Below are 13,286 nucleotides of genomic sequence, written 5' to 3' on the forward strand. Positions count from 1 at the left end.
AAACACTAACTCTTTCAATAATAATACATATTACACCATTTTTATCCATATAAAAAAATAAGCTTAAAATTCATGTATTTAGTAATTAATTATTTTAGTAAAAGAATGTATAAATGGTATATTTTTATTATTCATAAAGCATTTTTAGTATTAATTAATCATGGACAAAATAGTTTTATTTGTTGGAAATGTATACTATTTTATATTTCATCCATGAAAAAACATTGGCTAAAAAATGTTATACTATCTGAACAATTTTATTAAATAGTCTCTAAAAATATTTTAAAAAAAGTAAATGAAAAAATTTTAATATTTCTAATACACTAAATTCATAGAAAACACTTATACATTAACCTTTAACTTGTATTTTCTATAAACATTTTCTCTTAGTATTCTGTACCAAAAACCTTAAAATACTCGTAAACAAAATCCTTATTTTATATTTATTTTCATTGTCTATCTAAATCTAAATACCTCTTCCCCTAAATATAACCAAAAAAAAAAAATCTAAATACCTCTATTTTTCCTCATTTCCTGCCATAATAAATCTCCCCTATATCTCAGTGTCGTCAGCCGCCAACCAGTCAAACCCACGAGGTTTGACCATACCACCATATAAAAAAAAAAAGAAAAATTAAACATTCAGAAAAAAAAATGTACACGTTGGCAAAAAAAGAAAAAAAATAAAGCGGATTTTCCACGGTCAAAGCAATGCCAATCCCCTCTCATATTTTCACTAGGTTCTGAGAACCATCCTTCATCCAATAGCACGCAAAGCCTTGTGCTATACGTGACCCCTTCTTTCATCTTCCTCTCTCTTCTTCATCTTCCCTCTCTTCTCTCTTTCTTATTAAATCCTTCACACCCTCTCTCTTTCAAAGATTTTCCTCTCTAAACACCGTTCACAACCATTTCTCTTATGGCATCTTCTTCTGGTACCTTAGACACTACTTCTGCTTCCAATTCTTATACCAATAACTTCACTTTCTCGACACACCCATTCATGACCACTTCTTTCTCTGAACTCTTAGCTTCTTCCGCTGAAGACAAGCCTCGTGCTTCTGCAGCTGCTGTTGGTGTTCCTAAGTTCAAGTCTACACCACCACCGTCTTTGCCTCTCTCTCCACCACCCATTTCTCCTTCTTCTTATTTCGCTATTCCTCCTGGTTTGAGCCCTGCTGAACTTCTTGATTCCCCTGTTCTTCTTAATCCTTCTAACGTGAGTTTTCGTTTCTTTTCTATTAATCTTTGGTTGACCGTGTTTCTTATGCTCTGAATTTTTTGAACCAGGAGAGAGAAGCATACTTTTGAACTTGTTCAAATCTGGAAATTTGACTAAGACTCGAGTTGACCTGATGAATTTCATACTATTATTTGATAATTTTTTTTTATCAGTGGTTTGTGTCTTAAACAAGAGAAAAGTTAGTAGCTAGTATTAGCTTATGATATTTTTTTTAATAATTAATTCTTGTTTTGATGAGCAGATTTTGCCATCTCCAACAACGGGGGCATTTGTTGCACATAACTACAATAATTGGAAGAACAACAACAATTCTGGTGGGAACCAACAACAAGTTATCATCAAAGAGGAAGAAGGAAAGAACAACAATTTCTCAAACTTCTCTTTCCAAACCCAGCCATCTATGTTTCAATCCTCATCAACTGCCACAACTCAAACAGTATGTAACCAATTTCAAGTTAATTATTCTATAAATTAATTAATAGTGGATCTAATTCCAATAATATTCTCTTATCAGCAGCAGCAGCAGCAGCCGCCATGGGGATTTCAAGAATCCAACAAGAAACAGGAAAATTTCTCATCATCAAAAACTGTGATGAAAACTGAGAACACTTGTTCCAACCAAAACAACAATGGGTTCCAATCAGATTACAGCAGCAACAACAATTACCAGCCACAATCTCAGACTCTAAGCAGAAGATCAGATGATGGTTACAATTGGAGAAAATATGGTCAGAAACAAGTGAAAGGTAGTGAGAATCCAAGAAGTTACTATAAATGCACATTCCCAAATTGCCCAACAAAAAAGAAAGTTGAGAGATCCTTGGATGGACAAATCACAGAGATTGTTTATAAGGGTACTCATAATCACCCTAAGCCTCAGAACACTAGGAGAAACTCTTCATCTTCTTCTAATTCTGCTGCTTTTGCAATTGCTCCCTCCAATCAAATGAACAACTCTGAGGTGACTGATCATCAATCTTATACACATGGTAGTGGGCAAATGGATTCTGTTGCCACCCCTGAGAACTCCTCAATTTCAGTTGGGGATGATGATTTTGAACAAAGCTCTCAGAGGTGTAAATCAGTTGGAGATGAATATGATGATGATGAACCTGATGCCAAAAGATGGTAAATTTTTAGTTTCATCCTTTTTATTATTATCCAAAGAAATGTCAGAAATACTTGTGTTTTTTGTTGCTGTTTTTGGTTTTAGCCTGATCTTAATTATATATTATTATCCAGTTAAGTTCATTTCATGGTCTAATGTTGTTATGAATTATGCAGGAAAATTGAAGGGGAAAATGAGGGAATATCAGGAGGTGGAAGTAGAACAGTGAGAGAACCAAGGGTTGTGGTTCAGACAACAAGTGACATAGATATCCTTGATGATGGCTACAGATGGAGGAAGTATGGCCAGAAAGTAGTTAAGGGCAATCCAAATCCAAGGTAAAAATATTTTTAAGTCACTTCTTTTGATTCATCTTTTTGGGAAATTCTTTCAACTTCTTTTATGTTCTATCATGTCACACTACTTTGATAAATTCCTTTTTTCCTTTTCTCTTGGATCAAACATGGCATGCACATCATAAAAGGACATAATATGTTGCATACTACTACTTATTCATCTTTTTTTAAATTTGCACTGTAACATGGGTGTACCTATTATTCTGGTATAAAATTTCTTGGTCAAATTAGGCTTTAGGCACCCCCCCCTTCTATCATTTTCTTTTTCCCTAGTTTGTGCATGTGACACTAGAAGAATAAAGGATACTTATATAAAATCGACTATCAAAATTAATTATTTGTATAAAATGGAATTTTTATTTTTGTATATTGGATTATGAGCGGTAAAATCTTTAAAGATAATCTAAACTATGTGTTATATGTTGTTGTAGGTGTTTACAAATTAGTGACATTTTTTTATATAATTAAAATAAATTTTTTTACAAAATATCAAGGACGTTTTCTTATCTTATAATTAAAAAAATATTTTCTTACAAAACGTCATTTTTATCATTAAAAATTTTTTTTTTATAAAACATCAATAATTTTTGTATTACTATTATAGTAATATAAAATACTAAAATGATCATCGTCATATTTCACACTAAAATTATCCATATCCAAAAATTTTAACCTATAAAATATGTTAAAAACTTAAAATATAAAACATACATTAAAAATAAATTACCCAACATATATTTATACACTAATACATGGGCCCATTGAATTTAGTACATACAATTTTTTTAGTATTTTTTTCTCTATTTCATTTGTTTGTTTTCTTTAATTCTCTACTGTAATAAGTTCCACTTTTATTTGCGTTGAGTTCCTTTCTTTCAAAACAAAAATGCATATAACTCATTAACTCAATCACAAAAAACCAAATTTTTTTATGTTTTTATTTTGTGTCCTAAGTCTGTTGATTTTGTAGGAGCTACTACAAGTGCACACACCCAGGTTGTCCAGTGAGGAAGCATGTAGAGAGAGCCTCACATGACCTGAGGGCAGTGATAACAACCTATGAAGGCAAACACAACCATGATGTCCCCGCCGCCCGCGGCAGCGGAAGCCATGCCTCTGTCAACAGACCAATGCCCAACAACCACCACAACAATGCAAGCATTGCAATTAGGCCTTTACCATCAATGACACACCACAACAACAACAACACTAACAACGCTACTTCCCTTCAACAAGGGCCAGAAGGACAATCACCCTTCACACTTGAAATGCTTCAGAACCCTTCAAGCTATGGATTCTCATCTTCTGGGTTTGGGAATCCAATGGGTTCTTACATGCCTCAGCAGCAGCAACAACAGCAATCTGACAATGTGTTTTCTTCCAGAGCCAAGGAGGAACCTAGGGATGACATGTTCCTTGAATCTTTGCTATGCTGAAGCAAAATTCATTCATATATATATATACTTTCTGGCTTAGTTTGGAGGGGTTAGGATTATATTAACAAAATAAACTCAGGTTCATTTCATTTATTGCATTTTTTAGTTTGTTTTTTGTTGTTGTATATTTTACACAGCCACAGCCCATAGGATTGGTAATAGTGTATATTTTTTATATTTGTTGTATGTTACAAAATGTTATGTTAAAATTTTTTTGATTAATTTAAGGGCCAGAAAAATGGTCTGAAATTAATCTTTTTTTTTGTATTTGTTTTAGGAGACTTTCATTTATTTATTTGTTTGATATATCTCTCTCATATTGTTTACAAGAAAATAATTAAAATATATCAAAGAAATTTTTCTTGTTATATTATGATTTTAATGTTAACAATATGAGACTCAAATTTAACTGGAAAATGGGATTGAAGGTAGGAGGGAAATTACGGATGGAGACTGATTTGGATACAATGGTTGGTCAAAGATGGAGAGCTGGATTACTTGGTGGTTAAGTTGGTCAATGTCAACTTTGGTTTTGTCTCTTTCTTTTGTTATATATTTATTTTTATTATACAAGTGTGGATGCTTCCAGGTTGCCACCTTATTTAACCAAGTGGGTCAATCATCAATGTTCATGTCCAGTTGGAATGACAGAATTACCCCCCTTGGCGCCAAATTCTAGTACATACATACATGGATTAAACGCCAAGTGTTGGGAAGGGGCAACTCTTTGGGATTGTGATGAGGGCCTGCTGTATTTAAATTTATTCATATATATACTAAATTAATTAATTGTCTAATTTATCTTCTTAAGTGTATTAAATTAAATTAATTCATTAAAAAATAATAAAACTTATTTTCTGAAATTTTGTTAGTTAATGGGATGGCTTGTATTAATTAGAGTAGGACAAGTGGCGGTGGGAATGAGACATTTACGTGATACACACGTTAGCCTTAGACGTTAGGGTATTGTGTAATATAAATTATAAATAGAGCAGATTCATTTGTCTTTGTCCTTATCCTAATGGTCGTGTTCTATATGGGGGCCACACCCTAAATCGCCGACCCTGCAATTTTCCCATGCTCATGCTCATCCATTTCCTCTCTTCCCCTGTACAACAACACACAATAGATAAGATAATAACTAAGCCTTTTTAACCTTTTGAGCGTGTTAATTATGATTTCTTTTTTCTTCTCAAATGATTAATATCTTATGTTTTACATTAACATTCATTTAATTATATTTGCGACTTTTACTTTAAAAGAATTAATATATGAAATAGAATATATTGTTTTATAATAAAAGTATTAATGAAAAGAAACTTGAGGGGTATGTTAATAGAGTCAATGAAAATTAAGGCTTGGTTTTAACATTGTTATTCAAATTACAAAAATATAAAGACATGTGATATAAAATTTCGCTTGTCTATAAAATTAAAGAATTAAATTAAAAGAAATTCAATATCTATATTTATTATAGTGCAATTACATTTATTATAGTGCAACTACATTTTTGTAATTACTTTTTTTTATTGTTTTTAATCTTTTCATTCAATTAAGCGCTCTTTTAAGTGTGATGTTAAATTTTAAATTTCGCTATCAAATGTAATTAAAATAGTAAAAATATTCCAGTAATCCACTATCAAATTTTTTTTTGCTTTCTTTCTTTTTCAGATATATATATTCTCTATAAAAATTCCATTTATTTATCAATATATAATAACTAAACTTAAAAGACATATAGAACAATGACGAAACTACATGCACTACTGTAATACCTGTCGAGAAGTAAGTATTTATATTGTATTTATTAAAAAATTGAAAAAAATTAATTAAAATTAAATGACTCTAAGAAAAGCACATACATAAAGTGATAAAACGTTTGTACTTTTTAATGATATGTTTTCTTTGTCTTTTCTGTTTTAAAAATAGAATTTAGTATAATAATTAAAATTTCGATTTAACTCTTAAAATTTTTTAATATTACGATTTTAAATAAGTCTATTAATTTTATAAAATTTATACTAAATTTGATAATTTTACGATTTAAATTTTATTAAAATTTTATATTTTACATTCGTAATTTATTTTTTTGATTTCGCATAAAATCTTAATTTTCTTTTCACAAATTAAAATTTAGAAAGTGCTGATAAAATATAGGAAAAATGTTTTTTTGGTACAAAATGGGCGAAATGCTGGGAATGACATGTAGTTTATCTTATTCCAAAAAAAAAAGAAAAAACATGTAGTTTATCTTTATACATTTCCATCAACTTTAAATTTCCATTGATTTAGGAGGAAAAAATAGCGACCGCGTGACAAGTGTTTTTGTGATTGCTTCGCAGTTACGTTCGTACAAAATCCTACCCATAATATAGATAACAACATTGTATTATGAGTTTAGATCCTTACAAATTTTCCATTACTTGGATGAAAACAACTTCTACAAAAGAAATCAAATGGTTGAAGTAGTTTTTGAGATGAAATAGGGTAATATTATTTTATGTTAAAGTGTATAATTTGATTAAAGAGAAAATAATATTTTGATTAATATTTTAAAATATTTTAATTAATTTAAAAATAATACTTTATAAATTTAGCTAATATATATCCTTAAAATACATGATAAATTTATCATTAAAGTTTTTTTTAAATATTTTTATATTTTTAATAAATATTTTTTTATTTTATAATATTAACATGTGTCTTTAGAACACAAAATAAATAAATACATTCTTAATTACTCATTTTTCACTTAAATCAAGTGGCGATATTAATTTCTGTATAATTACAATATTCTTAAAAAAATTAGACTATATACACTAATGAAAACTATGTTATGAAGTACGAAAAAGACACTCTCAAATTATTACCAAACAAAGTGTTTTATGTTGTGAAATAAATAAAGAAGATGTTCTAAATATAAATCTTAGTGAAAGAAAAAGAGTACAATATCATTTGTGACAGGAACTGTCTCATTAAAAACTTTGTATTTTTATAGACAAACAAATTCTACTTTTCAAATTTTATTAATTGTACTTTGTCACGAGAATTTGTTCTTTTCAACATAAGAAATCAAATCCACCCATAAATGAGCATCCATTCTTATTCATCCTTGTTGTAACATTTTACTCGAATTTTGTTCTATTTTAACAGAAAATGTGGATATCTGAATATTATAAAAATTTATTTTAAATGTCGTAAAATTAAATCAAATTAAAAATTAAAAATAATAATTTTAAAGACAGTAAAAATAAAAATAATATTTTAAAAAATAATTTCACAAATAAATAAAGAGAGACTTGTAGATCTAAATCTGATAGATATTTATTGCCTATTTAAGCGCATAAATCCAAAATGTAACCAAACTAAACTACTACCAATAAAATAGAGCATTACGCCACAAAATTCTACACTTTAAACTAGAGCAAAGAATATTGTGGCTATGGTAACAAAGTTTTACATGGCTCCCCCCATAGCCCAATACCATCAATTTCTCCTCCTAAAAATAAAATCATCACCCTCCACTAATAATCAGGAATCACAAAACAAAACTAATTTTAAGATTGCCTCATAACCCACAATTTAACATTACCACTTGAAGCTAGCTAATTAATAATTTGACTCTTATAACAAAAAATGGTGGTGCAAGATCTCCATGAGCTAGATCCTTGCAATTCAAGGATTTGGTGATAATTATTAGTTTAATTTTGACCCTACATTGATAATTCCTCCCCCTTCATTCTCTTCAATTCATAAGAGCATTTGTTCTATCTTGCTAGTTTGTTGATTTTCGCAACAAGTCATGAATACAGCTACATTGAATGCCTCAACAACCACCTTGGGACATGAGGCAACCACAACTAATAACACCATATGGGTGTGTGAACGCTTCACAAGGGCTGCAAGGTCAAGAGGAATATTCTTCAGTGATAACCCTTTGTCTTACACAATGCCAGTGCTTATTCTTCAAACCTCCGTTGTTGCATTGATCACCACAACCTTACAACTCCTATTAACCCCCTTTGGCCAAAGTAGTTTTGTTCCCCAGATGCTGGTAATTTATTGCTTCTAATCTTTTAATATATATTAGAGAGTAAAGAAATATCATAGGTTTGATTCGAATTTTTATTTGTGTAAGATGTATGTATTCATAATTCTTGTTTTAACCAAATTCCAAGTTTCATATTGAAATTAGCTGTTTAGTTACAAAGAAATGAAAATATATTTTGTGAAGTTTAAGATTATACCTGAAAGTATTATACATGGTTGATGTGCCAATACTTATAAATTGTAAATCAGTGCTCGTTATAAATACCCAATTCATCTTTGAGAGATCAAAATAATAGTTTAGTGGTGTGTCCTAGTGCTCGTAATAAATATCCAATACATGATTGCTCCTCAATTGTTTTGTAACATTTTTTAGATGTATTCAGGGAGGATTAGCACTAGGACCATCCATCCTGGGACAAATCGGTGTGGTTCAAAAGTATCTGTTCCCACCAAGAACCTTCTACGTGAGCGAGACCATCGCCTTTTTCGGCAGCATGATATTCATGTTCCTCATAGGAGTCAAAATAGACCTAACCTCAATAGTCACAACGGGTAAAAAAACGTGGGCAATTGCACTCTCTTGTTTCGTATTCCCCATCGTTTTCACCGCAGTAACCGCCCTCACACTCCGCGCACTATTCCTGCTCCCTCAAGAAAACCTCTACACTTCCATCTTCTACGTCTGTTTCTACTTATCAAGCTGTTCATTCCACTCCACAGCAAGCCACCTCGCAGATCTCAAGCTCTTGAACTCTGAGCTTGGCCGTTTGGCCGTTTCTTCCTCCATGATTTCTGGAACAATCTCTGCTGTTTTGATAACTTCAGTTTTCTCACACCATGGTTTGAGGAAGGGCTCTAGGTCGTTGCAAATGGCGTCGCTTTCGTTCCTTTTCTTGGTGGCTGTCATAGTTTTTGTTTGTAGGCCCATCATAATGTGGATGATAAGGCGAACCCCGGAAGGAAAGCCCATTAAGGAAGCCTACATAATTATGATTTTCGTAATGATGTTGTTGTCTGCGTTGTTTAGTGAGCTTATTGGGGGGCATTTTATGACTGGGCCTATACTTTTGGGCCTTGCTGTGCCTGATGGGCCGCCTTTGGGCTCAGCGTTGAGTGAGAAGCTGGATGCTTTGGTTTCGGCAGTGTTCTTGCCGTTGTATTTTCTTTTCTGTGGGGCAAGGTTTAATTCCTTTGCACTTGATGCAACGAGCTTTGCGGTTGTGCAGGTTTTGGCTATAAGTAGCTTCCTTGGGAAGATTTTTGGAGCAATGTTGCCTTCGCTTTATTGCAAGATGTCTGTCACTGATTCTCTTTCCTTAGGTCTTATCATGAGTGCACAGGGCATCACTCAAATGCTCTACTTGCAAGGTTCTATGTACCTCAAGGTAAGAATTAATCACATCATTAGCTATATTATTTGACTAATTAAGAAATGATTTATTTATTCATATTTATTTAATGAAAATAATATTTGTATATGAATAGTGACTAATTTATTTCTAAAAGGCATCCTAAATGCGTTGCAGATTATAGATACGGAAACATATGGCAATGTGGTGATATCAATGATATGGTTAACCGGAGCAACCACACCTTTAGTGAAATTCCTATATGACCCTTCGAAGAGGTACTTAGCCATAAACCGAAGAAGAACCATTGAACATGCATCTCCAGACGTGGAACTCCTCCTTATGGCATGCATTCACAACGAAGAAAACACACCATCCATGATCAACATTCTCGACATGTCAAATCCAACGGAACAAAGCCCCATTTGCTTCTACGTCCTTCATCTCATTCAATTAACCGGAAGAGCAACACCGCTCTTCATAGACCACCAATCCACTAGCAGCAAAACAAATTCCCTATACTCCACCCATTCTCAACACATCATCAACGCTTTCAGATCTTACGAGCAGCAAAATGTCGACAAACTTGTCGTCAATCTCTTCTCATCCATTTCTCCTTATGAAACAATGCATGACGAGGTTTGCATGCAAGCCGCGGAGAAAAGGGTCTCTATGTTGATCGTACCATTTCACAGGCGAGTAATAACATAAAAATTACTTTCTTTAATTTAGGTAAAAATTTAAATACAGTTATATTTTTATGTAAATTTAAATAGTTAAAAATTATTAAATAATTTAATAAATTTAATTAAATTATTATCTAATTATTTTTTAATTATCAACTTAACAAAAAATAATTACGTATAAATTTTTATTTTTAATTTAATTTTTATAATTTTATATATATAATATTTATTATGATATATCAATTTAAAATTATTTATTTATTTTGTCAATAAACTATAACTCAAATCAAATAGTCGCTTCATATTCACTAGAGATGGCGATTCAACTCTCTTTATCTTAGGTTAAAAAAAAATTATTCATTTATTTCAACAATAATTAATAAATACAAACTAAAAAATTTAAACTTATTTTTATTATTTTTCAAATATTTTTGTTCACAGGCAATGGAGTTCCAACGGTGTAGTAACTGAATCAGCGCATCCGATTAGGGCATTCAACCGTCAAATATTGAGAACTGCGCCTTGTTCGGTAGGAATACTGGTTGATCGTGGAACTTTGAGCAAGAGCAATTATTTAACGTCTGCTTCCTTCTATAGCGTCGGAGTCTTGTTCATAGAAGGCTCCGACGATCGCGAAGCGTTGGTTTACGCGATGCGCATGGCGGATCATCCTAATGTGAGTGTTACAGTGGTTAGGTTAATAGAGCCAAGAAGAAAAAGTAGGAACTTAATGATGAGAGATCCAGATGGGGATTTAATTCATAAGTTTAAAGTAGAGCACTGCATTCAAATCAAAAGACATGACTATAGAGAAGAAGTGGTGAGGGATAGTGTTGAGATGATTAGTGCGATTAAGTCTTTGAATGGTTGCTTTGATTTGATTATGGTGGGTAGGCGCCATGCGAATGGTGAATCTTCATCGTTGTTTAATGGAATGAATGAGTGGAATGAGTATCCTGAACTTGGTGTTGTAGGGGACATGCTTGTTTCTTCGGATTCTAGTTATGATGGTTCTGTTATGGTGGTGCAGCAACAAATGTTAGGGTTTGGTGGTGGTGGTTATCATCATCCTGATTTTCATATGGATTCCAATAATGGTCCTATGAACCATCATCCTAGGCAAGAAAGACCCCCGAATGTTGTGGAAGTGCCACGTGATACAAGGGTGTGGCCAATGGTATGATTAACCATATTGGATATTGAAGATTTATCAACGACATATAGATTTTAGAATTTAGACCCGTAAAACAATTTTAGAAAAGGAAATCATTCTTGTACATATGTATATATTATCAATTTAATTTTGATGTATAGATATATATAATTTAAGGTTTTTTATGTAATTATCTAATTTTTTTAATGATTATTTACACATTAAATTTGACTGTTTTAATCTAGGTTAAATTTCAAATTATTTCTATTATATTAAAACATTTTATTTTATTTATTATTAAAGATATAATCATTTATATATGTTGTCTCCTCTTATATCAGTTTAAATTTTTGAAAAAAATGATTTTATAATATGGTATCAAAATTTTATGTCTAAAAAACTTAAAATTTGATATTTGGTGAACTCAAAAATAAAAAGTAATATAAGACAAAATAAAAAGAAAAAGCTTTCGAGAAACGTGGTTTCATGACACTCATGTTACTTTTGTAGATTAAAGTTTAATTATTCTGTATGTCTTTATAATTTTACTAAATTTTCAATTAGGTCGTTATACTTTTTTTTTTAATTGGGTTCCTATAATATAATTTTTTTTTTCAATTTAGTCCCTATTAATATTAAAGTCTAAAAAACATTAGTGAATTGTAAATTTACTTATATACTCTTATTTTCTACCTATAATAGGTTTATATTACTGTAAAATTTCTCCCCTTACTACAACAATTCCTGAAGATAGCGGTGAAAATTTTGTGGCGGTTTTATAAAATCGCCGCCAAATAAATAATTGCGGCGCATATTGCAGCGGTTAAGAGTGGGATTGCAATCAGCCTTTTATTTTGCGGCAATTTTTCTAGAATCGTCGCGATTAGGGGGGTGCATAGGCCGAGTGAAATCGGAGTTGATGTGACCCAGACCCAACTCGATATATATACCGGGTCTATTTATTAGACCCGAATCCGACCCTAGACCCGATGAAACCTATACACTTTCGGGCCATGATTATAACGGATAAAAACTGAGTGAAAACCGGACCGTTAACATTACATTACCTTGATACCTTCTTATAAGCTAGCATGTGAAAATATCTAAATTTTCAAGGCTCCAAGTATTATTTGACATGGTAAAATTCACTTAGAAAAATATAACAAGAACTAACTCTTCTCTAAAATTAAAGCATAACCATAATCAATACTAATATTGTATAATAACATCAAATATTTAAATCAATACAAATAACACAACATTATGCATTAATTAGTCTAAAATCTTATGTATTTCAAAATATAAAACATTAACTTATAGTTTTATAATAACTAATAACACAAAATATTAAAATTTACAATACTTAAATTCCACATAAGAATAGCCATCATCCATCACTAATAACACAAAATATTAATTGTGTATGATGACTGGGCCACCGGGCCGACTTCGGGTGACCCGAGCCATGGCCCAGACCCGACCCGAAATAATGACCGGGTCTATTTTTTAGACCCTTACCCAACCTTAGACGCGATGAAATCACACCAAATTAGCCCCTAAAGTGCTCGGGACCGAGCCGGGTCTTCGGGTCGAGTCGGACCATGCACACCCCTAGCCGCAATATGTAACTTGGGGTGAATTTTTATTTTACATTTTGCGGCGGTTTTCTTTCAACCGCCGCAAAATACATTTAACTACATATTTTATTTTTTTAGTAATAAGCATATGGGTATAATCTAGTTAAGTTAACACTACTTTTTCAAACTACATATGTTTAAATCATTATTACTTAAATTCGTAAAACTATTTCTAGATTCGTTTTGCGTAAAAAAGTTCACAAGTTAAATAAGTTATATATGTTAACTCATGTGAACAAATTTACCGATAAGATTTCCTCATTTACTA

At 31.6% G+C, this 13,286-nt stretch overlaps 2 protein-coding genes across 5 annotated transcripts; both read left to right on the plus strand.

The window, feature by feature from the left end:
* The first annotated feature begins 644 nt into the window (after window positions 1-644).
* Window positions 645-4,511, plus strand: LOC112702732 (WRKY transcription factor WRKY24). 4 transcript variants are annotated; one of them, XM_025753888.3, is made up of 5 exons: window positions 645-1,219; window positions 1,485-1,679; window positions 1,758-2,371; window positions 2,528-2,689; window positions 3,678-4,511. In XM_025753888.3, the coding sequence occupies exons 1-5, from the start codon at window positions 920-922 to the stop codon at window positions 4,141-4,143; spliced, it is 1,737 nt and encodes a 578-aa protein (XP_025609673.1). In that variant the 5' UTR covers window positions 645-919; the 3' UTR covers window positions 4,144-4,511. The 4 variants fall into 4 exon arrangements, with proteins under 4 accessions (XP_025609673.1, XP_025609674.1, XP_072055362.1 ...); XM_025753889.3 differs by having other exon boundaries at window positions 1,761-2,371; XM_072199261.1 differs by having other exon boundaries at window positions 715-1,397.
* Window positions 4,512-7,742: 3,231 nt separating this feature from the next.
* LOC112701247 (cation/H(+) antiporter 15-like) lies at window positions 7,743-11,600 on the plus strand. Its single transcript, XM_029288146.2, has 4 exons — window positions 7,743-8,197; window positions 8,577-9,578; window positions 9,720-10,237; window positions 10,670-11,600. Exons 1-4 carry the CDS (start codon window positions 7,946-7,948, stop codon window positions 11,409-11,411), a joined length of 2,514 nt encoding a protein of 837 aa, XP_029143979.2. The 5' UTR covers window positions 7,743-7,945; the 3' UTR covers window positions 11,412-11,600.
* The last annotated feature ends 1,686 nt before the right edge of the window (window positions 11,601-13,286 follow it).

This window comes from Arachis hypogaea, chromosome 7, assembly GCF_003086295.3.
Source record: "Arachis hypogaea cultivar Tifrunner chromosome 7, arahy.Tifrunner.gnm2.J5K5, whole genome shotgun sequence".
Lineage (NCBI taxonomy): Eukaryota > Viridiplantae > Streptophyta > Magnoliopsida > Fabales > Fabaceae > Arachis > Arachis hypogaea.